At 32.5% G+C, this 24,929-nt stretch overlaps 4 protein-coding genes across 8 annotated transcripts; 3 read left to right on the top strand and 1 right to left on the bottom strand.

Annotated features, from left to right (window-relative positions):
• Nucleotides 1-3,558: 3,558 nt before the first annotated feature.
• LOC146957560 (uncharacterized) lies at nt 3,559-6,876 on the top strand. The gene is made up of 9 exons (XM_085737223.1): nt 3,559-3,806; nt 3,887-4,017; nt 4,265-4,350; nt 4,784-4,878; nt 5,083-5,179; nt 5,483-5,597; nt 5,709-5,863; nt 6,028-6,153; nt 6,241-6,876. Exons 1-9 carry the CDS (start codon nt 3,625-3,627, stop codon nt 6,463-6,465), a joined length of 1,212 nt encoding a protein of 403 aa, XP_085593349.1. The 5' UTR covers nt 3,559-3,624; the 3' UTR covers nt 6,466-6,876.
• Nucleotides 6,877-7,109: 233 nt separating this feature from the next.
• LOC146957559 (uncharacterized) lies at nt 7,110-11,769 on the top strand. Of its 5 annotated transcripts, none has more exons than XM_085737203.1 (13): nt 7,110-7,476; nt 7,596-7,733; nt 7,818-7,899; nt 7,983-8,059; nt 8,650-8,759; nt 9,013-9,133; nt 9,855-9,971; nt 10,083-10,174; nt 10,679-10,745; nt 10,836-10,914; nt 10,988-11,079; nt 11,261-11,404; nt 11,532-11,769. In XM_085737203.1, exons 1-13 carry the CDS (start codon nt 7,297-7,299, stop codon nt 11,670-11,672), a joined length of 1,440 nt encoding a protein of 479 aa, XP_085593329.1. In that variant the 5' UTR covers nt 7,110-7,296; the 3' UTR covers nt 11,673-11,769. The 5 variants fall into 5 exon arrangements, with proteins under 5 accessions (XP_085593329.1, XP_085593338.1, XP_085593333.1 ...); XM_085737212.1 differs by having other exon boundaries at nt 7,810-7,899; XM_085737207.1 differs by having other exon boundaries at nt 7,556-7,733.
• Nucleotides 11,770-14,725: 2,956 nt separating this feature from the next.
• LOC146957558 (uncharacterized) lies at nt 14,726-15,046 on the top strand. The gene has a single exon (XM_085750771.1). It carries the CDS (start codon nt 14,726-14,728, stop codon nt 15,044-15,046), a length of 321 nt encoding a protein of 106 aa, XP_085606897.1.
• Nucleotides 15,047-16,778: 1,732 nt separating this feature from the next.
• LOC146957557 (uncharacterized) lies at nt 16,779-18,029 on the bottom strand. Its single transcript, XM_085737136.1, has one exon. The coding sequence runs from the start codon at nt 17,789-17,791 to the stop codon at nt 17,033-17,035; it is 759 nt and encodes a 252-aa protein (XP_085593262.1). The 5' UTR covers nt 17,792-18,029; the 3' UTR covers nt 16,779-17,032.
• Nucleotides 18,030-24,929: the final 6,900 nt, after the last annotated feature.

The following is a 24,929-nucleotide window of genomic DNA, read 5'->3' as shown; positions in this document are numbered from 1 at the left end:
ATTATTATTTGAATTTTTTATAACAAGTGTGCTAATAAGGGCATTGCCATTGTTAAGTATTACTCCATATATTTTCTCCGGTCCTATTTATTAGAGAAACTTAAGTCAACAAAAGTTGATGTGTCTAATTAAAAATTCAGTCCAAATACATTAAATTTTGTTGACCTAACTTTCAAATTTTAATGTGTTGAATACATCAATTCTAAGACAAAATTTCTTTTTAAGTTTTTTAACAAGTGCTCTAAAGACACTTGCTAACATTTCTTTTATTATTTAATGGCAAATATTAAGGACACATGTTAAAATGTTGAAAATTAATTTTCCTAGTAAATACTTGTTTTTTTTAGAGACGTAAATACTTGTTTTTTGCGGATTTTTTAAAATGTGCTCTTAGTACACATGTTAACACCACTCTTGTTTAAATTACCACTTTTTTTCATCTAATTTTCTGTGGCAACTTATGAGACATCAATTAAATAGTGTGGATCATACTCTTTTTATGATAATTTGTTTGTGAGAAAAATGAGGATGTTATTAACTATTTTGACAATATTATTTGTTATTTGTGGATTCCTCACCATCAAACATAGTCGCTATCATTTTCTCTTGATCTATCTATTCCAATCGAAATCGAAGTCACATAACTAATTTTTCAAGCCAATTATTGAAAAAGACGTTCTCTTTCATAAATAGGAACAAAAATTTAAAATAATATAGGTATTAGTTTAAAAAAATAGAAAATTAACAAAACCTTTGATCATCTCTCCAATAAATTATTAGTTGGGTTATTTCGACAAAATAGTTTGATATCAAATTTCAACATCAGTTTGGACCGTTAATACAGTTTAAATATGTGGTTAATTATATTCCGTAGATTATTAATCTATATTATATATACAAAAATACATGGTTTTGAGTTGATTTTTTCACTTTCAATTATATACCCCTAAGCAAATTTGTATATAAAAATGTTATATTTTTTATGCCATTCAAAAAGATAAATTTATATTATACTCTCTCTGTCCAATATTATAAGAAAAAAAAATCACACCTATTAAGAAAACCAAAACATAGTAGTAGTTTGCAACATAGTTTCTTGTGTCATCCTTGAAATAAATTTTACAGGAAGATGTAAAAACAATTTTCATTGGTTATTGGTTATTGAGAAAATGAAAGAGAGAGCAAATTGAATGCACTTTACATTTAATTTTCCGTTGGAAAAGATAATTAAATATGATAAAAGTTGGTCTTTTTTGCTTATAATTTGGGACAAAGAAAATGAGTTTTTTTTTTGCTTATAATTTGGGATGGAGGGAGTACTTGCTATATTGTTGGTGTCGTTGAAAAAGATAAGTATAGTTTGTTACAATATAAATGTGCGAAAAATTTATACCTATAATTTGAATTAAAATCAAAATGCAAAATAAGGTCAAACAAAATTGATCTATCACGTTTAAAATCTAAACACGATATTGTTTAACTTTTTCTTACTTATATTTAAGATCGGATAGAGTAATTTTCAAAGGTTGAATAGATTATTAGTGAATTGCGACGTCTTGTTATATTGATTAACTATTGATTGAACATTGGTTGAACATAAATAACAATATATTTGAACAATGTTAACCATCCAATTTAATCTCAAATTTCTTTTTTCTTTTTTTTTTACTAAAAGAAGCAATATTCTTCATTCAAGTTGTATTAATTTTTTGTGTCAACATATCATTTCTCAAAATATTCTCAAAATAATAAAAGGGGTTTAATCCCCGCAAAAAACATAAAAACCTCTAGAAAAAATAGTATCAACAACACATGCCACACATGGCTTTAGAAAACTCAATAATTTTGATACTAGTGTCCAACATCAAACCATAATTTCCAACCCATCAACAATTTGGTTAGCTTCTCTAAAAATGTTGTCCGAGAAATATCACCAGAAATGCTTGTGCAAGCAACTATCCTCGAAAGGGGAGGGGGTTAGCTAGAGTGGCTTGAGTTAAGAGATTTAAGTAGATTGAGAGTTAAAGTACTAGGATTCAAGTCCTAGCAAGAAGAGATTCAAGTCCTAGCAAGAAGAAAAAAAATAAAATTAATATAACAATTAACATAATCAAAGAATCCGCACACATGAATTTTGATTTGAGAAAACCTCTATTTCAAGCCAACTTCAAACCATTTAGGATAGCCTATAATTCAACTTCAGGAGCTAAACACAATCTTAACTTTGAAGCAAAACCAATCAGAAAATTTCCTTTATCATCCCTAAGAACTCCTTTTCAAGAAGCCAATGTACAATCGGAAAGTAACTACACCATCGATGTTAAGCGCTATCGAACCAAAATTCGGCATCGTCTATCTAATCATATCATGAACACTACTAGGCTGGTTGCATAGGATGTGACTGGACATAATATTCTTTGCCATCGATATAGTCTTTTGGAACAATTACATGTTAATCAACCATTTCTTTTGAAAAACATGCATATTTCACTGCAAGAAAAACGGACTAGGATCTGCCGTTGTTCAAAAATGACGCAGTTGCACACAGTTTTCTTATAATCTTGCAAGAAAAACGGACTAGGATCTGCCGTTGTTCAAAAATGACGCAGTTGCACACAGTTTTCTTATAATCTAACAATATGACATCATACTCTATGTTAATCTTTTTGTGGAATCATTTGTTCGTCAGATTAAAATATGTTAGAAGTTTAATTCATTGGTATAATGAGTAACAAGTAAAATTATTAAATAAAGATGTTTCGCGGTCCTTATCTTACACAACTACTCATGTGTTTGTAGTACTGCTGCGGGGACAATTGAATATGCTTAGACTATCTCTTGTAATGTGTCATTCATTTAATAATTTTGCATGTTATGAATATCTAATGAATTATGTGTTGATATGTAGTTGTTGTTTTTATTTGTTGTATATTATTCTCTACAAATTGCGATTTGTGTTAGTTGTTTAAAAATTTGATTAATTGATATAGGAAAAATTGATTAACAGTCTAGAATTTGTAGAAACCTTAAGATGGATCGACTAGTTGAATGAAAAAAAAATGATTGATGAAGAAAAAAAAAACTAAATTTATCAATAAGCTAATCATGGTCAGATGTCCCTTATTTGGAGTGTTAATGAAAATCAATTAATTGAGGATAAAAAAAGAGAATTGCTTAATTGGTTATACTATTATGTGATGTCCTCTATGTTTCTGAATGCTTTTGAAACAAATTTGACACTAGTAGATTATAAACACTTTTGAAATAGAGAGTGTCACTATAATCGACAATTATGTGTCTCCAGCAATTAGTAGTTGTAGAAGGTGATCATATATAGTTAAAGTGATGATGATCGTAGTACTAGTGGTGGTTAGAGTGATAGTGTCATGTTAGTGTTAAAACAAAAACATGTTTGTGGTTTTAGAATTTAAGTGAAACTATTTTCAAATTACTTGAAAGAAAAAACTAATTCAACATCATTTTATGCCATGTAAAAAAATAAACATAATTTTATGACAACATATTTAATTTTAAAATTTAACTAAAAAACCAGGAACCTGAAAACCAATTTGACACACATTATTACACGTATAGTGATAAGGAAGAAAGAAAGAAAGGAAAAGAATGGAAGGAAAATTGTCGCGTGCAGCACAGAAGCTAACATCATCACCCATTCAAGAACTCTCTCACCTTGCTCAGAGATGCAATGCTATCAACCTAGCTGAAGGCTTCCCTGACTTCCCTGCTCCTCTCCACATCAAAAATGCCGCCGTTTCCGCCATTAATTCCGACCTCAACCAATACAGGTTTTTACTTTACACACAACTCAAACTAATAATACATTTTTCACCAATTCATAGAATCTATCTACTCTTTGTATTTCAAGGCACGTGCAAGGTATATGTGAACACTTGGCCAAAATGGTGAAGGAAATGCATGGTTTAGATATTGACCCTGAAACGGATGTAGCTATTTGTTGTGGTCAAACTGAGGCTTTTGCTGCTGCAATCTTTGCAAGTATGCTCTTTATTGTTATTTTGTTTTAGTTCAAGCTGACGCATATCCCGTGCACAATACCGACACTGATACATTACCGGTTATCATTTAAGATAATAGAAGTAATTGAATGTAAGAACATGTGTTGGTGTCGTACTAGTGTGAGTGCTTACAAGTTTTTTACACGGACACGTCTTCAACCTGAAGTGTTGGTACTGCATAGTGTGTTTTTTTTCTCTAATATCATAGCATGTTCTGTTTCAAACAGCAATTGACCAGGGTGACGAAGTCATACTCTTTGACCCTTCATATGAAACATATCAAGGATGTGTTACCATGGCTGGTGGTGTTCCTGTAAGCTTGCATTGCCACCAATCCCAAGTTTTGTTTATCAGTTTAAACTTGCATTGTTGTGTTTAGTTAACAATAATCACTGAATAATTCCTCAATTTAGTCCATAAACTATCACCGTCTCCTATTTAGTCTCTGGATTATTATTAATCCATTAAATTAGTCCTCGGTTGCTTTAAAACTACGAGAGACAATGGTAGTTCAAGGGCTACTTATTATATTTCTATAGTTTAGGGACCAAATTGACGGTTTATTCAATATTCAATAGTAGGTATTTCAGATTAAATCTTTTTGAAGCGCATATCCTGTGTACAATCCAATGACCCTGCATGTTTGCTGTCCCTTTTAACTGTTGAAGTTATTGATATTAACATTTTATCACTTTTGCCTTTATCTAATGTAACTAACCCTTGTTTTTGTGAACTTAACTGGACAGATACATGTGCCGCTTGACCCGCCTAAGTGGACCTTGGATCCAAGAAAATTGCTTACATCAATTACCGAGAGAACTAAAGCCATTATATTGAATAGGTTAGAAATTACACATAATTACTCTCTCCAATAGATTTCATATTTCCCTGTTTCTTTAACTGTTTTGGATTGGATGCATGAGTTGACTATGTTATATAACAGCACCCACTTAGTATAAATTTTGTTGTCATACCTCAAAATATTTGAAAGAGATGGTTAGTCTCACATTATGAATTACAAAATACTAACACAGAGTTTAAACAGTCCTCACAATCCAACTGGAAAAGTTTTCACAAAAGACGAACTTGAGACTATTGCCGGAGCATGCTGCAGCCGAAATTGCCTGGCTATAACAGATGAAGTATGACACTCAATTAATTTCCTGCTACTTCAATTGATTGTAAAGTGAGTGCCCTTGAGGAGTTTTTGCATGAATCAGTTATCTACTTAAACATTTTAATTATCCGACGACAGTAATTCTTTTCATAGATAAATAGAAATTGCTGGTTCTTATTAGCTTTTAATTTGGATTATCATACTTTTCAACCTGAATTTGCTTGTGCACAAGAAAAATTACTGAGAATTTTAATTCTGCGAGAATAAAACTGTTGTATGCTATTTGAATAATGTAATGTTTTTACCTTCTTCTGGACTCTTTGTGCAGGTTTATGAGCATATAACTTATGACAACCAAAAACATATATCCCTTGCCTCATTTCCAGGAATGCAAGAACGGACTATTATAACATCTTCCTTGTCTAAAACATTTAGTGTCACAGGTAATAACTCAGAGCTGCATGAAACAAAACTTCACTGGAAATTTTTGGGTTATCTATCTCATCCTTGCTAAGATGAATAGCATTAACTCACTGTTGGTCTGTATCTTTTAGGTTGGAGGATAGGATGGGCAATTGCACCAGCCTCTATTGCATCTGCTATCAGAAACATTCATATAATAGTTACAGATTCTGCTCCAGCTCCTTTTCAGGAAGCTGCTTTGACGGCTTTGAGAAGCCCCCCTGAGTACTTTGAATCACTAAGAAGAGTAAGAGATCAAACATACAATTTTAGGTGACATTGTTACTAGTGTTTCTTACTTGTCATAACAATGCTACGTTTCTTACTTGTGTTAGACCCCGATTGGACAAACAACTTAGTGAAGCGCTTATCATACAAGTGCTTATGTATAAACTATTTCTATCTTTGCAGGATTATCAATCAAAAAGGGATTATATCATTAAGTTGCTTGCGGGAGTGGGTTTTAAGATACAGTTTATACCTCAGGGTTCCTTCTTCTTATTTGCCGAGCTTCCTGAGGATTGTCCCCTTTCTGATGTATGTGCACTCTTTTATTCTCTTGTTGATCTCATGTAGACCAGTTTAAGCACAATTTTAATTGTAGCAGTGCAATTTTAATTGCAGATAGAATTTGTTAAAAAGTTAATACTAGAAGCCGGGGTGGTGGCTGTTCCAGGACAGGGATTTTTTCACACAAGCCTATCATCAAATGAAACTTCTAGTGCAAGTTGTAACTACCAGAAGAGATACATCAGGTTTGCATTCTGCAAGAGCGAGACAACTTTGGCTGCGGTTTCAGAAAAACTGGGTAAGCTTTTGGATTGCGAAGGGCATCTTGCGCTATATTAAATTGGTAGAAAGAATAATGGGTGACGGAGCCGCTATGAAGATTGAGGATATAAAGTTTTGTTTGAATTAATGAAGTTTGTAATCTGGTTAATTTGACCAAAGAAGACTATGTGAACTTTTAGTTGTATTTGGTTAATAAATGTACTTTTGATCCTATAAGAGCGACGCAATACTTATGTCTGATTGTGGTTTAACATCAACTGGAGATCAAGCTGTTTAGAAGCAGTACTACGAAGCTTTTGTAAATTAAGAGATGAATATTTGGTTTTTATCATATTATAAACCATTGTTAACTTAACTGGTTAACAATGAAGGATCACTACTATAACTGGAATGCTTCTATGTCACTTAAGGGCATCTTCAATGCATGTTCTAAATATGGTTATTAAATAGAAATGCTTCTTAATATTATTGTTTTTTTTTGTCCATCAATCTTTTATGCAATTATCGCATTTTTGTTACAAAAGTTGTTCTTGAAATTGACTTTGTCTAACTAATATTTTTTTTTTGGTAAGTGGTAATCCACCGAAATCAAACTCACATTGAATTTCAGCATTTATGAGTTAAAGTAGGACCTCTGGACAACTAAAATTATTTCTTATTTGACTTTAAGAGATAAAATCAGAAGTTACAAGAAAGAAAATATGAAAAGTAACTAACTAATTGACAAAAAAACGAAATTTCAGACGAATTGTAAAGAAAGCGGCGGCTTTCATCAACAAAAAAAGCGGCGGCGCGAGTCAAGTGAAAGAGCAAAAAAAAAAAAAAAAAACCTAAAATATCGATATCGGTGACGGAGGAACCAAACCAATCGAGCTCGTGTGATCAGAAATGTCAAATGAGAATCAGATACACGATGCAGAAGAAGAAGAAGAAAGAAGACCTCTTCTTGATTCCTCAATTCTCACTGTTCATGAAAATGAACAAGACAAAATAGATAGATCGTCACTCTCTGTTCCTACTAATCAACGCCTTGTTTCTCTTGATGTCTTTCGCGGTCTCACTGTTGCGGTTCGTCTTCTCTTCATTACACTCAATTCAATTGCTTCATTTTTGTTAATCAACTAAGTAGAGTATCTATGTTAGTTAGGGTGGTTAGCCAGCTAAACAGTTCTCAAATATTGCTGTAGTTGATGATATTGGTTGATGATGTGGGACGGGCTTTCCCATCCTTGAATCATTCTCCATGGTTTGGAGTCACACTCGCCGATTTTGTAATGCCGTTTTTTTTATTTGGGGTTGGCGTTTCAATCGGTTTAGTGTTCAAGGTACAACTTCTTTTCAATCCTGCTGCTATTGCCTTATCTTCTTGGAATTTGGAACAATATTCTAATTCTTGGATAGCCTTTCAGAAAGTCTCTAGTAAACCAAATGCCACAAAAAAGATACTATCGAGGACGATTAAACTTTTTCTTTTGGGGCTCCTGCTACAAGGTATGATCTGTATGTGTGTGCTTACCTTAGTCATGCAATCAATAGCCATTGCTTTAATGTTTCTTTCTCAAACTTGTTCATAGGTGGGTATTTCCATGGCCGTGGTAATTTAACTTATGGACTTGATTTGACCAAGTTACGCTGGTTTGGTGTACTTCAGGTAAAGTAGTTATCCTTACTCCTTACAATTTAACTTATTAGACTTTTTTTCTTTATTTTCAATTCTAGACGGTATAGCATTGATCATTATATGTAATAGACACCGTAGTGGGAAAAAGGCTATTGTCGTTGTTGCTAATTTCTAATCCAGGAGATTTGATAGTATTCTTCTACATGTTATTATCTATTTGATTTACTTTGTGCTTCTGATTATTAATAGTTTCAAATTCATTGATTCTTTCTGCCATAACTTATTTGTTTGATATATGCTGCCAATAAGAAAGATGCACTGAGTCTCTTTATAATGCCACTCCACAACTGTTAATACAAGCGCCTGTTGTATTGTTTTGAGGAAAAGTTAATACAAAGTTTTCTCTCTGAAGTTTTGACTTAAGGCTGGTTGCAGATTTGCAGTCGGCAGAATAGTTATTTAGTTACTATATAGTCATTGAAATTTGTTTTTCGTTTATGGTATGACATTGGAATTGCAACTGAAAAAAGGTCACAATAAAGAAAATAATCAACTGCCTGTTGCTTTTGTTTTGTAAATGTGTTGCTAATTTAACACAAAATTCCTTGCATGGTATGCAGAGGATATCCATTGGATATTTCTTGGCCTCAATGTCAGAGATTTGGCTCGTGAACAGTAATATTTTGGTTGATTCACCAGCAGCTTTTGTCAGGAAATACTCCATCCAGTGGTTAGTTTATTTTTGTGGCGGTTAATGTTTCATCTAACACCTAGGAGCTGAGCATGGAAATTTAGAATTTTGATTTCGAAGTTGACTATAAATATTCAGATATGTTGGGACAACTTATAATAAAGCGATTCAGGTTACTTTGATAGATCCAAGATATGATATGCCAATTGTCAAAATTAAACTTATGCAGGCATCAATTTTGTGTGCCTTATGATATTCTTTCTTTGTGCTAACTGCTTATTTTTTTGTCCAGGATTTTTTCTATTTTACTTTGCTCAGTATATCTTTGCTTGCTCTACGGCCTCTATGTTCCAAATTGGGAGTTCGAACATTCTAACTTGTTGTGGTCTGGTCGTGTATCAACTATTCAAAATGTGAGTTGGCATGGTTTTGCACTTTGTGACATTGAGTACTGAAGGAATATTTATGCTTTCATGTCCACATGACGTTGCTTATGACTCATTCTCTACAATAGATGGAGTTAACATGCAATTTGGTTTCTTGTTGCTAATAGTTCCCGTACACTTTTAAGTTTTTTTTTTTTTTTTTTTTTTTGAAGAGCCTGAACACTTTTAAGTTGTGCTGTAATATAGTATGATCTGCAGGCTTCAGCCTTTTATTTCAAGAAATATTGAATCATCTCTTTGCCTAATACATGCCTTCTCATTCTTAAAAAAAGGAATTTTAGGTTTGCATTTAATGAATAAAAAGGAATTTTAGGTTTGCATTTCATGAATCGATGAATCTGCATAGACTAGCGTCAGCACGCATGCTATGTAAGAAATGTGAAAGGTGCTTACTGGACATGAAAATAATAATTTCTGGACTAGGAAAATACTCCTAATAATATGAAGAGAATATAGAGGTATGCATGCAGCAATACATCATGATGTTTCATATTTCTTTTCGTGCCTCTTGTAATACGGTGTCTTAGTTTTCTTGAATTTTACTTTCATTTTAGCTACTTTTTATCTTGTTATTTTCATTTTATGACTCTACCCACCTAGTGGAAAGAAAGGCTTTGATTGTACTGTTTTTGTTTTGTATTTTATTTTTCATGGAGAATAAACTCGGCATGTAATATTTGTTCTCCAGGTTCATTGTGATATGAGGGGTAGCCTTGATCCTCCTTGTAATGCTGTGGGATTTATTGATAGATTAATTCTTGGTGAAGATCATATGTACCAGCGTCCTGTCTACAGAAGAACAAAGGTTATTTACCCTCTAGCGTAATTCCTGTATTGAATCAATCTACTGCCACCTCCAAAATAATTTGTTTTATCCCCTTAAATAATTTTATTCTTGACCTCTTTTCATTTTCAGGAGTGCAGTGTCAATTCTCCTGATTATGGACCCTTACCTCCAGATTCACCAGGATGGTGCCTTGCACCATTTGACCCGGAGGGTATTTTGAGGTAAATACCGTTCTCAACTCTTTCCTCTTTTTTCTTTTTCCTTTTCATTGTGGGTCGTTGTTGGCATTGAAATCTATGGTGGTATAAATATCCATACTGCCATAGTCAAGGTATTTTATTTCTTTCAGTTGTGCAGTGTACTTTGCATGCCTTATGTTCATCTTTTTTTTTTTTGATTTTTTCGAACTACTTTCTGATGTATGGATCTTTATCTTTTATGATCTATTATTTCATTAACTATCTTCAGTCAAATACCACAGGAAATTTTAGTGATTCTTAGAAGTAGGAATCTCATCTTGGGCTTGGCTGGGTTATCAGTCATTTAGAATTTTCATTGGGCCAGTCCAAATTCAGGCTGGGCCCATTTTACTGAGATTGAGCTTGGGCCAACCATCTCATAGTTTATACTGAGTTATTGGACCTAACCCTTCAAATGTGACAAATTTTGACAGTATAAAATTTCGTTAATGCATTGGTTGCTAACTATTTTACTAAACCTTCCAGTTCACTGATGGCTGCCATTACTTGTTTCGTTGGATTGCAATTTGGGCATATACTTGGAATTTTTCAGGTCTGATGTACAAGTATCCAATCCTAGTGACATATAATTTGTCTCTGAGATGTGTCTAAAACTATATCAACTACTGTTTTTTCCATTCAGGCACACAAGCAGAGGGTACTCCTTTGGTCTGTGTTTTCCTTCTCTCTATTGGTAGTCGGATATATTCTGGAAATTTTAGGTACTATCTAATTTAAATTTCTCAAGATTGAGATACATTTGCCTCTCCAACTAACAACTGTTAAGTTATTCAGGAATTCCTTTATCAAAAGCGCTGTACACATTAAGCTTCATGTTCATCACCGCAGGGGCATCAGGCTTGGTTTTGACTGCTATATACTACATTGTAAGTTCGTACTTGGGTCATAATGTATATATAGATATATTATATCCCAAGGTGAAAAGCATATAATTTGCTTATAGGCTTTCACACGAGGAGTGAAAAGTGGTTGCTCTAGTGCTCAACCACTTGGTGACTCTGATCACGACAGATGATTAAAACCCTTCAAATTCATATACTGTTGCAGGTTGACATAAAACAACTCAGAAAGCCTACAGTTTTACTACAATGGATGGGAATGAACGCCCTTATCGTATATGCATTGGCTGCTTGTGACATTTTCCCAGCAGTTATCCAGGGTTTCTATTGGCGCTCTCCTGAAAATAACTTGGTAAATGTTTATTTTCCAAAGGTTCTTTATATCTACCCTTTCTTTATAAATTAAGCAGGAATTTGATTTTCCTAACAAATTTATTACCGAATAGGAGCCAACGTTACATTAATTTATTTACGCGCAGGTTGACGCCAGTGAAGCTTTAATACAAAATGTATTACATTCCGAGAAGTGGGGTACACTGGCCTTTGTAATAATTGAGATTTTATTCTGGGGTCTTTTGGCTGGTTTCCTCCACAAGAAAGGGATATATATAAAATTGTAACAGATGATGCAATCATACAAGAGACAATAATATGTACATCTACTTTCTTTGTAGATATCTTCTATTAGAAACCAGCAATGCTTTCTTGGCAAGCACATATCTTTTTGGTTGTTTTTCTTGATTCTCCTATATAACCTGCCAAAGTTGTCTTTCCTAGCTTTACCATCGGAATGTCTAAACCCATCCTATTATCGTGTCTTTGACAATCTTAAGGCCAATTGTTGAGGAGTGTTAGTGTAGAGAACACCAAAAGCAATATTGAACAAATAATTAGAGACAAAAACACCACATCTCTACTTAAAATCTTTTGGTGGAAATCTTAAATATAATCAAACTCTACCTAGTTCTGGAATTAACCACTTACACATGAATTTCAAGCCATTACTAGTACAGGTGACTAGGGCTTCCTCAAGCGGTGGAATCAGGCTTTTTCGTTCTTATGTTTGTAGTGTGTGTGATGACAATTGACAAATTTGTTACTAAAATAAATTTCAATGATTCTGTTAGTTTTTCAGTGATGAACATGCGGTTGGTTTCACCTTTCCAGCTGTGCGAAAGGAGCACATGAGTTGAGACAATTTATTGTATAAGCATCAAGAAACCTAGTTTTGTGAATTGCACAATTTGCTTTCACTGAAAAATGTGTTTAAGATAGAGACAGTACAAGAAAGTCTATAATCGAAGCTGTTATCTTTTCTATACTTTGTTTAAAAAGAAAAAAGCAGGAGAGAAATGGGAAAAATACGAAATTTGTTATCTTTGGTGTCAAATTACTCTTTCTTATTCTATCAATTGATTTCCATTTAGTTTGATGTGAACATACAACATTTAGAAATCAGAAATGTATACTTATAGTTGAATTTCTTTACCTTTCGATTATTCCCATTCAAAATAAATCACAATGAAGCAGCTTGATGCCTACAAAGTACAAACACAACTCCAATCAACAACGATAACAACAATTAGGGCCAAAGAAAAAGAAAGAAACAAAAGCAATTAATCCAATTTTGTCTACTACTTTGTGTGCTACAAAAGTGCCATGTATAGGTAACTTTCTAGATATAAATGACATGTTTGTTCACATTGAGGTTTAGGACCTAAAATGGTATATTTGGTTTCTTCAAGTTGAAGACAAGTTGTAAAAGAATCTTACAAGTAGTAAATAAAGATTAAAGAGCTCTCTACAATTATCGGTTCTCTCTGTTTCTTTGGATCTTTTGGCATCTTTACACTGTCCTTGTCGTTCCCAAAAGTAAACTCACAAGAGACAATTTTAACTGTCTCAATAATTGTTTCCTTTTTCTATTCTTTTCCAAACTATATAAGTTAGTATCACCTATCATCCAATAATCAAAGGGAAAAAATGGATACTAAGAAAGGAAATGCTAAGATTTCAGGTAACAATGAAGACGATTCTGTTGAAAGATGATCAAGCATTAAACATCTTGAAAACTTTCACTTTGGAAAAGCATTGGCATTCAGAGCAGTGTATGGCTCTAGTGGATTTCAACGCAGTGGTAGCAGAAAAACTAGAGGCAGTGATTCCAAGACATCATCGCCAAGCAGGCTCAGTAAGGTCACATACAAAGTGGTTGTTGATGACACAGATGCTTAGTTTGCCTGAAAATATGTTACTATATATACCCTTGTAGTAGCTATATGTAAGTTGAATATGGTTTACTACGACATATATATGTTTAATGCTCAGTTTTGGTGCCTCAATTGCACAATTAGAAACAGAGGCACCAAAATTGCGGGTTTGCCATAAATAGAGAGACCAAAACCGCATTTAAGAAAAACTTAATTAACATTTCATATTGAATAAGTTTATTTGGAATTTATGCAATATCAAAGACTAGTTTGAGACCGTCTTCTAAAGTTAGTGATTAAGGTCCATCTATTGTGACCCAAGTCAAACCATTTTAGGATATGTCATTGACACATGACTATGTTGCATGTGATGCACTTGGCTTATTGTATGCGATACACTTAATTTATTGCATGAATAACACTTGACTTCTTGCATGTAATTTTCTTATCTTCCCTTCTTCTATAAATTAATAGGAGTTTATAATGTATTTTGATCATTCAAATTGTAGAAATCAAAGAGTGTGTGCTTCTCTAACATACAGTGTCTCTGTTTTGTAGTTCTGATCCAATTAGAGACCAAATTTATGCATGTTGTATTCTTCATTCTAAGACCAAGATATCTGACAAAAATTTCGGATATTACACTTAACAAACACGTCTTTAAGTAACTTGATGTCAAGTGCATCAAGTTCAGAGCTTAATTTAAAAGATTTATATTCTGAGTGACTAAAATTTGTCTCACAAAATTACTCATTTAATTTAATTTAATTTGAGAAGAAAGTAATAATATTCATCCATGATATAATATTAACTTTAAGTTGTCCATTTGAACTTATCATTACATCTCTACCACTTTCCAGTGTCTATTTGGCTGGCTACTCAAAACTTGGCCTACCTCTCAAACAATGATCAAGAAAGAGCTAATCATTCCAAACACACATTCTATGTGTCCATTTTATTCCCTTCCTAATTTCCATTTTCAATTTTAAAAATCTTTTCTATCATATATTTTTTGGTTGATAATCTTTGATATCATATACTTATACACAAATAAACCGACAAATTAAACTTTATTATCTTATATGTAGGTTCAAACACAAGACCTTCCCATATAAATTAATGTTAAACATTAGAAAATTGATTATTCTCTTTAGAAAGTCAGAATGTTGTTAAAAGTTTTCAATACTATAATATGAATTAGTGATTAGTGATAATAATAAAAATGAAATTAACATGCACTATATATTATTTGTTAAATAGTATAATGGAAAGCACTATCCCAGTTTTCCAGCTCCAAAATCTTTTTTTTTTTTAATGACTCCAAAACCACTTGAATAACATTAAAAAAAAAACATTAAAACATGGCACATTCTTTACCAAATACTCCCTATAAATATCACACATCTTCAATTCCTTCACTAATTAGTAATTACAAAACCATAATCTTAAAATTTTCAACTTTCATGGAAGGGTACGGGTACGGGTCGGATCACGGTTCATTTGGAAGTGAAAGAAGAATCGAGATTGTGAGCGGGAGAAGCTACGGTTTCAATCAGAACTACTACGTGGGTCGGAGTGAGTCATCTGGTGAGGTGACCCGAGCGAGTCACGACGGAGCAGCACCGGTGGCGAAGCCGTGGAGCTTCAACGACGCGGCAACGAAGAGGAGAAAGAGAATAGCAAGGTATAAGGTTTATGCTGTTGAAGGTAAGGTTAAGGCTACGTTCCGAAATGGGATCCGATGGATCAAAAACACTTGTTCTCGGATCGTCCATGGATACTAATTGGTACCCGGTATCATTTTCAATTTCTCTCTTTGACTTTGACTTCTTCTATTAGGAGACATGGACACATCACTATGTACAATTTAACTTTCTTCTATGGTTCTAAAGAGAGTAATAAAATTTGAGATTCATTTCTATCCCTATTTTTATAGATTAGTTCTAAAATATCTTTACAAATATCTACAAGACCATATGGTATGATTTCACTGAATGGATGTGTAAGATATTTTACATTAGATGTATGCAAACTAAATCCTAAAGTTTTAATTTGTGGGTTTGAGGTTGTATTGTATTGTGGGGTTTTTTAAACTAGTGTTTGATTTAATTGTATCAACCGGCATCCATCAAATTTGAACTTCATAAAAAGTGTGAGCAATGATTTTTGTTTTAGAAAGAGAATAGCGAACTAGATCCAAGAGGTTACCAAGGTCATTGGAAACTTTAGGTCTATAACGTGAAATTCAATTAAGCGTGGTTAAGATTGGATGTAGTCAAGTATAGTCGCACTTCAAAACTGTCCAATTAAGACGATTCAGATCTCAACACAATCCTTTTTTTTTGTTTAATATAAAATTTTGAGCTAGAAAATCTAAATTGTTCGATCTTAATCGGTGATCTCGAGTTTGTCGACCCATGAATGCACCAATTTTTTATTGCACCAAAACTTGACCTCAAATAAAACGGGCAAAGATACTTAATTTTATTTTAGGTAAGAAAATATACTTAATTTTTGTTTTGACAAAACAAACATACTTACATTGATTCATATGAGTCTCATCATTTTACGTGGGATTCATTTTTAAAGTGTAGAACACACATCAATCTCACTTAATAAAAGGCTGAGTGTAAGAAAATATTGAGAAAAAAAAATGTAACTAGCACTTCGTTTATGGTGTATTTGTGTGTGAGTTGTCTGTGACTTTTACAACAAGATTCATGCATTGCAATCTTAGGCGACAACACTAGCTATCATAATTTTTTTTGGCTAATACTTCATTCGGTAATTTTTATGAGACAAATTGGTAAACCACAATTGATGTTTGGTTCATAATGTAGATCAAATACATCAACTTTGATTGACTCATTTATCTCTTATAAAAATGACCGAGAGAGTAGTTTTTTTAGAGTTCAAATTTGAGACATTTGTTTAAGTTGAAATAGACTTGTGTTGTCTCATTTAAGTTCTTTTGGATACTATAATTGAGTATCTCTAATGGAGAACGTATCCAAGTGAGTTTCATAGAATGGTTGTTCCTTATTTTTTTCAATATTGAAAAAATTATGATTTGACACTTTGAGTAGAAAAGAAATGATTGAAGTAGCTTAATAAGCTATTGTATCATCAAATTAAATGTTGGTTTATTTTCTCAAATTAAAAGGTGCACATAAAAAGTTCATTAAAAGTGTAAGTTTCAAACACACACTCGTGGGTGATTACATATTTTCAAGGGCTAAATAAGTAAATAGTCCTCTTAAGTTGACCAACATTTGATTTTAGTTCATCTAAAATATTCCTTAGGCTTTTGGTTCTTCATCCATAAAATTAGTCCATTCTCTTTTTTTTTGAACAAGAAATTAGTCCATTCTCTACATTGAGAACGGAGACTAATTTTATGGATAAAAAAATTTAGAGGGACCAAAAGCCTAAGAAATGTTTTAAGGGGACTAAAATCAAATGTTACTTATTTAACCATATTTTCAAATATACATCAACATGTAATTGTAGAGATCATTTTGGCAAGACTTTATATCAATTTTTTTCCTTCTAAAAACAAGGTTACAACACTTTATATATGTATACATTTTTTCGCACGCATATATACTTTTTCTTTTATGTTTTTAAGAAGGGTTTACAGGCCCATCTTTCTACACACAAAAGAAAAACAAAAAAGAATGAAAAAAGTTGAATCGATCTCGTTTCCATGCGCATGCCCAATTAGACAAAGTATGAAACCACAATATTCATGATCATTGCAATCAGCTAGATCATAACCCTAATGACCTCATACTCATCTCATTGTAACGACGATCCACTACATCCATACGCTGCAACCTCATTTCTCGATAAAATTTAGCAATAAAATCTTCAGCTTTGGCATCAATCATGTCATCACCATCTATCTCATTATTAGTATTACTATCCTTATCCACAATCTCTTCCTTTTTCTCCTCCTCAACCATTTCATTTCGCCCCGCCTCATCAGCATCAATCATGTCATCATCATTCTCATTAGTATTATTATTATTATCCTTTTCCACAATCTCTTCCTCTTTCTCCTCCTCAACCATTTCACTTAGCCCCACCGCGGAAGCGTAACGGCTACTCGCCACCGAAGCGAGGCAGCTTCTAGTCGGAGATGGCGAATTTAGAAACTCCGATGCATTATGAAACCCATCCTCACCTTGATTATCAATAGTGCTATTAACATTATTTTCAATCACCACTTTTTTATGATTTTTTTCACCGTTGAGAATTTGCGGTGGAGATTGGTTGCTTTGAAGGTGCATAGGTCTCATGGACCCCAAAAGCTTCTTCCACATGCTTTTAGACTCATTATCAATAGGCATAATCGATTTTGTTTTACGAGAATGCCCTCGCATCATGAATACAACAACCTTAAAGAAATTCTTAGATCCTTTTGATGATCTCTTCTTGAGAATGGGTTGGGGTTGAGGAATATGATCTAGGGTTGTTTTTGATTTTGGATCATAGCTAATCATAGCATTCTCAACCTTTTTCTCCATTATATAAATAATGAATAGGTGTTAATTGAAACAATTAACAAATGTTGGAGAAAAAGGAGAGATTGCAATAAAGGATATTAAATTTAATGTGACATTTTTCCTGCTACGTACAAGCAGGGGGAGGAATATTTGGGAGCTAGAAATGATTCAGTATGATGAGAAAGTTAGGAAACAAAAACAAGTTTATATAATAAGAAAATTTAGAAACCATGATTTGTTATTTTGATTTTATGACAGGAAGACAACAAAGCACGAATGTTCTTGTCAATTTTAAGTGTTGATGTTTAAGAACAGGTTTGATAGTTACGTGGCAGTTAGATTGTCGAATGACTTAAATAGCCTCCTATTGGAGTTTCTTAAATTTTGATATTTTCTAATTTTAGTATGGAGAAGGGTGGGGAGAATGGTAATTGCATAGGGTAGTGTATAGCGGTTTTTGTGGCGAAGAATTTGGGTGCAAGGAGAGAATGATTTTTGTTTAGGAAGGACTTAACTGTAACCGTTAATTTCTGTTTCCCTCGTTTTGAAATGGTCTTTCTAGAATATTACTTTTTTAGGGGTGGTCTTTCTAGTATTTTTTGAGTAGTGGTGTCAAAATTATATTTATAAAATTTATTTATACAAAAACTTTACCATTGTTCTATAATAAAAAAAAAAACTATAATGCAAAAATTGAAGACATTAAAATCTATGAATTATAATTGATCTCTACGTGTCATTATATTTTTAAAATTGTCGTAGGAATATCGTGTAAGTGCATTTAGAATGTAAAATGTCGCAAAGGCCTTTGATACATTGATGTGCTGGTTTGAATCCACATAATATCCCTCTTCTCTGTAAACTGCACTTAGTGTGTATTAGTGTTTTCAGTTAAGTTTTTTTTTTTTACAAAATAAGGGAATGTGGGAATTTCTATATTTACAACACTATAAATAATATCTCTATCTATTTCTCCAAACAATTATTCTAAAAATCATCACTAGACATTTAGGTATTTGATCAATTATACACAAAATTGACTGGGAGATAAACTACTTTCATGGTCCTAGTTTTCACTTTAGTGAGCAGGACATTGTTTTAAGTGGGGCACAAAATAAAACATCATATAATTAACAAAAAAAAAAAAAACAGAATGGAGGTAGTCCCCCCACACCCATCCCCATTAACATATATTCTTGTATGTTGTTAAAATAAGGGGTTTTGCTAATTTGTGCATATGTCAATGGGTGCGGGGAGAGAATGATATTTGTTAAAGAAGGACTTAACCGTCGTTGTTCATTTAAGTTTCCCTCATTTTGGATTAGGCTTGTACGTAGATTGGTTTGGGTTGGGTTTGGTCAAGCCCAAATCATATAGGGTACTCAGTTTGGTTGAGGTAAAATAACCACTCGGTTTGGATAACCCTACTAATTAAGTTCTGGGTTGGATTAGGTAGTGGGTTGCCCAAATTATTTGTCTATCATTTTCAATATTAAATGACTAAATAACAAATCCTCATAATTTTTCATAAGAATTACTCTGCTTTTTTATTTTCTAAAAATTGTGTAACTTATTTTCACTGTTTTTTTAGCATTATAAAATAATAAATGATAATATCAAATAATAAACTTCATCATAAAATACTTGCAACAACTAAAGTTGCATAACATAAAATTGCATTAAGATCAAAATAACAAAAAAGTGCAACATCCTAATTTGACACCCTAGCAATATTAATTCAGTGGGATACTACTGTGACTCAAGTTTACAAAACTCTATTTTTCTAATGGCGACTTTGTAGGGGGCCGTCTAGGTCAAATTTTTTTTTTTGGCTTATTGTCTATACTTCACATGTACTCCCTCCGTCCCGGAATATCTGACCCATTTTCTAAAAAAAAGTGTCTCAAAATAACTGAGTCATTTCAATTTTCAATACAACTTTCATCATTCCCAATACAATATAACTCTAATTAATACTACTTTCATCATTACCAATACAATATATTCCATTTTCCCCTTTATTTATACATTTTTCTTAATCTGTGTGAAAAACCAAACTGGCTCAAATATACCGGGACGGAGGGAGTAATAGTTGGGGGAGAGGAGGGATGACACATAGTAAATGGAAGGCGTTTCTTGAAGTCCGAGACAAACAAGAGTTCCTTCACTTGTTTATTTTCCTGTTTGGCAAAGTCTTAGATGCCACAAACTTGTTTCTTGAAGTTCAAGACAAGCAGGTGGTTCTTTCACCTGTTTACTTTTTTGTTTGACAAGTTTCTTGAAGTGCAAGACAAGTAGGTGGTTCCTTTTTGTTACCTCCATTTTCCTATGTCACCATATCTGTGCATGTGAATTTGACATGCTAAACACTTTTATTATTATTGTGTCTAAATATGTTTTATTTATTTAATTATCATTTAATTAACTTAAAAATTCAAAGTTCATCTTCTCATAATATCCTAACAACCACCATTGTTGAGAGATTCACCAAGCAGCTTTTAATTAGAGTGATATCCCAAATTTAAGTTCAAAACCCATGAACAAAATCATCCAAAATTACCCACACCCATGTCCCATATTTAATTACAGTGATGAAATAAAATCAAGGCAAAAAAGATACAGTAGAAACTAAAATCAGGCCAAATCACCACACCCATTGTTAAGCTTCTTCTTTTCTTTCTAACATCAACCTTACAATTTTCACCTAATATTCATAATTTGTTAACTTCTCCCCTCATACTTATTGTTTTTGTGTGTGTTGGGTTTTATTGAATGGGGCAAATCTAGGAATAGATTTGGGAACTAGGGTTGATACATTCATCATAAACAAATTTTGGGTTGATGGAAACGAGAGATTGAATTTTTCTAGGATTCTGGATTTTTTAAAATTTGATGAACATTGATGATGATATTGGTTAATAATAATTCTAAATTGATAAATGAATTATAAAATAAAAAATCATATTATTAAAGGACTAATAGTGTTATTTGCCATGTCATGCGTCACATCAGATAAATTTAACGGTGTTATTGCTGTATTGACAGAAAGGACCAACTTGGTCCAGTTTGAGAATTAAAGGACTAATATGAAGGAAAAAAAATTAGTTATGGGACTAAGGTTAACCTCAAAATTAATTTAGAGGACCAAAAGGCATACAAACTTAAACTTATATACATGCAAAATACAAAGAAATATGTATTGATCATTTTTCATATAAAGATCATAATTTCCAAAAAATAATATTTGCGATCAAAACCTAAAGGGTAGAGTTTTTGTATAATTTAGGCCAAATACCTCCCTGGGTCCTTTAAGTTTCACGTTTGTAACAGATAGGTCCTTTAAGTTTCAAAGGTTACAGATAGGTCCTTTAAGTTTCTAAGGTTTCAGATAGGTCCTTAACGGAGGTTGATAGAAAGGACCTATCTGAAATAAACTCGAAACTTAAAGGACCTATCTGAAACCTTAGAAACTTAAAAGACCTATCTGTAACATTTGAAACTTAAAGGACCCAGAGAGGTATTTGGCCTATAATTTATAATCTCCTTATGCTAGAATATCAACAAAACATATTTAGAATAACTCAAAATAAGTTTAGTCTAATTTATTGGTTATGTTTGTTTCTCTCATTACCATCTTCAATAAAAAAAAACATGATTTTTATACCTTTGTATTTTCTACGTACATATTTGTGTGTATTTATGAAATATCTTCTAAATATGCGATAAATGTTAAAAATAATAATAATTTCAATACGTATGGGATGGATATCCGCAAGTATCCATATAGTCAAAGGTATCCGACATAGATGCGTCTCGGTTTTTAAAGTGTTCAACTTCATAGCTCTCTTCACATAACAGTAAACAATGTACCTAGATGGACAGAAAACATGTAGGCTAGCTCTGTGAGCCATCTAGAATTCGATTCCCTGGCTAATGAGTGAGTGAGTGAGTGACTACATGGTACTCTTGTTTCATTGTTTCATTTGACAGCACCAGCCCATCTGGTCCAGTTTCACTATTTCCATCCCATGAGGACAAAAGCTGGCTAGCTGTAAAGTTTGAAAGGTTGCGACTCTATTTGCTTCAAAACCTCTGTACCAATGAATGAGAAGGAAAAGTCAGACCGAATGAAATTGTATGTTTAGTTGCTTGAATTATTTAAAATTGAATTAAATTGTATGTTTAGTTATTTGAACATTGATTCACCCACCGTACACTATGAGTGAGAAAAAAAAATATAGAGAAAGTAATGTGATAGATGTAATATATTGATGGTGTGATGGAAAGAGAGTGAAAAAAAAAAAGATATTTTGACAACCATTTTTTGACAACTTTTGGACAACTTTCTCTCTCATACTCATATGATATTGTTATTCTCTCTCTTCCTTTTTCTCTCTCCATTGTTTTTGACCAATAAGAAGTGAGAAAAACAAGGTTGTCAACAAAGTTGTCATCAAATGGATGTCAAAATATCATTACTCAAAAAAAAATGAGATGTTGAATAAGTATCAAGAAATTATGGGTGATCAAATATCATTGTTAATCCTCTAAAAAAATAGAGAAATGTTATTATACAACCATTTTAGGACAACTCTTCATACTCTTATTATATTCATATTTTTTTTTTCTTTATTTATTTGGTTTTTGTGTCAATATCTACATTTTTTATATATATTTGCTTGTCATATAAGTTGTCCAAAAAATGATTATTCAAATAACATGCCTCAAAAAAATATCATTGTTGTTATTTTTTTTATGAAAGCATTTTATTTCATAACTCACCATTTCTCTCTCTTTTAAATGATTTAGAATGAGATAAAATCTCTTTTTATTTATTAACCAGTATCGGACCTAACAAATGAGTTAAACTCGTGTAATATAACAATCATAATTCGAATTATAGATAAAATAGATATGTGTATGTAGTGTCTGACACACCTTAAATAAGATCGATTAACTTCAATGAAGGAAACTAATATAAAACTAGAAAAAGAAATATCACTTGTATATGGAGAGATGCAAAGCGCTTTTGAAAGAAGAAGAAGAAGGAAAAAAAAAAAGAGCATTGCACGACACAAGAACACAACAATTGCAAGAATATACTGTGTCTGTTTCAAAAAAAAAAAAAGAATGCTAATTCTGCATTTAATGGAAATCAAGGCCGTGCGGTGCTTAAAATCAACGGATCACATGGTTTCGTGTGTTTCGTTTTTAGTGTTTTCGTAATAATAAGCATTATCCACAAAAAAAAAAACATATGGAACAAAATCACAAGAAAAAGTTTTAATTTGGAAAACTCGAAAACTTAAGAAAAACTAATGTCGTCTAATGACAACCGAAGAATAGCACCAAGTGAATTTTTTCTACAACACATGGACTATGGTCTATGGTATTTTTTTCTATAATTTAGTCACTAAATTGAAGTGAAAGTGATAGTTTAAAGATTAAACTAATAGTTTATTCTAAAAAATTTAAAAAATAACAATAAATATAATGTTCTTGCTCTGGCCCGCTTTTGTGGGCAATTAGTTGTCTGCATGTCTTGCTAGAAGGAATGCAAATTTAGAAAAACTCCCATGAATGATGCAGCAACATAAAATGTATCGGTGTATCTAGCTTGTTTATCTTTTCCCTTACTTCAAACCTAAATTATATATCATAAGTGTTTGTTAATAACTCATTCCATCTATGCTCAATAGACCCTAATTGGTGATAGTAAAAAGCTCTCCAACATGATCAATTAACTGATATCTTTCTTGGACACAAAATTTGACATCAACACCGTATATACACAAGTGCGAGGACTAATCTAAATAATTGAGGTTCATTTATGTGTACATGTTGTACATAACTATAACTATAGGCTACGGAAATTGTGTTGCGTCGTCATTGGAATTGAGATCAATAATGTGGGACTGAAGGGGTATGCAAGTCAATTTATGGCTCAATGTACCCCAACAACCCATTCAATCATCATTACATTATAGTTTTTGTGCTCTGTATTTTTGTTGACTTCTCAAAGTCGGAGTCTTCTAGGTATGTGCATTGCAATTGCATTATAGTCGTTTCTTTTTTTAAGTGATGTGAAATCGATGTATAATTAGAATCTTGTTATATTATTGTTACCCAAAATAAAAGCACTAAAATTCTGTTGGCATAAAAGAATTTAAAATTGGAGAATGAATTTAAACATATAAGAAAAGAAAAAAAAATAAAGACAAGTCAAGTCACATTTTTAATCATTTGTAATAATAATAAGTACAGCTGCAGAAGGGAATATTAAGGTTTTTGAAAGAATATAACTACTAGGAGGATTGGACTATTTACCATTTTTAGTCAAGGAGGATTCGATTATTTTACATTAGATCCTTACACAACAAGTTTAAGTGAAAACTCTGAGTCGAAAAATACTAGTGAAAATTGCAACAGAAAGTTCCTTTGAATTTTCAACCGCGGAATGGTTGTAGGAGCCAGTGGGTCGTCAATATAATAGTAGTTTATAAAGACCATTGGCATTAAGCAAACGTTTACTTGTACAAAGTGTCTTAACTTTGTGTTTAAACAACTAATTTCTCTTTGGTCCCAAAAAAAAACTAAACTTTGTGTTACATTAATTTTAAGACTTTCTTTTTCTACCTTACACTTTTTAGAGGTCTCTAATTTGTCTCGGTTTTAAAATTCAAACGTGTAAAAGATAGAGAAGGTTTAAAAACTTTTTACGCATTCGAATATTAAACTCCAAACAAACCATAAGCTTCTAAGAAGTGTGGAGTGGGAAAAAAATTTGGTTTTTTTTTAATTACCTTCAAAGAATGGTAGATAATTTATCAACCAACCAATAAAATTATAAAAATGAACGATTTATCGGTGGGATCAAAATAGTTCATGAATGTCATCTAAAAAAGTAAATATTCATTTGTTGAAGTAAATCACTCACCATTCTTCCATGGATACTCTAGTTGTCACCAAAAATATTCACAAATTTGAAAACAAGCAATCCCAAACGGCGCTCAAATACGCCAACAAAATCCAACTAAATGCAGCCTTCCTTTCATGTGGCCGTGGGTCCCATTTCTATATTTTTTCCACATCATTTCAGTTGACGAAAATAACCCCATGAGTATCAGATTGTTTTTGACTAAGAGATGGTTGGTAACTC

Source organism: Medicago sativa, chromosome 1 (genome assembly GCF_051527215.1).
Source record: "Medicago sativa cultivar Bolivia chromosome 1, Bolivia_mono, whole genome shotgun sequence".
In the NCBI taxonomy this organism is placed as follows: domain Eukaryota; kingdom Viridiplantae; phylum Streptophyta; class Magnoliopsida; order Fabales; family Fabaceae; genus Medicago; species Medicago sativa.
This window is presented reverse-complemented; position numbering and strand designations above follow the sequence as displayed.

Bases quoted from the DNA above. Each gene is read 5' to 3' on its own strand.
- LOC146957560 (XM_085737223.1), top strand. From the start codon at position 3,625: ATGGAAGGAAAATTGTCGCGTGCAGCACAGAAGCTAACATCATCACCC. The intron at 4,018-4,264 runs GTATGCTCTTTA...TGTTTCAAACAG, and splicing joins TGCTGCTGCAATCTTTGCAA to CAATTGACCAGGGTGACGAA. The intron at 4,351-4,783 runs GTAAGCTTGCAT...TTAACTGGACAG, and splicing joins CCATGGCTGGTGGTGTTCCT to ATACATGTGCCGCTTGACCC.
- LOC146957559 (XM_085737199.1), top strand. From the start codon at position 7,297: ATGTCAAATGAGAATCAGATACACGATGCAGAAGAAGAAGAAGAAAGA. The intron at 7,477-7,595 runs GTTCGTCTTCTC...ATATTGCTGTAG, and splicing joins TTCGCGGTCTCACTGTTGCG to TTGATGATATTGGTTGATGA. The intron at 8,060-8,649 runs GTAAAGTAGTTA...CATGGTATGCAG, and splicing joins GCTGGTTTGGTGTACTTCAG to AGGATATCCATTGGATATTT.
- LOC146957558 (XM_085750771.1), top strand. From the start codon at position 14,726: ATGGAAGGGTACGGGTACGGGTCGGATCACGGTTCATTTGGAAGTGAA.
- LOC146957557 (XM_085737136.1), bottom strand. From the start codon at position 17,791: ATGGAGAAAAAGGTTGAGAATGCTATGATTAGCTATGATCCAAAATCA.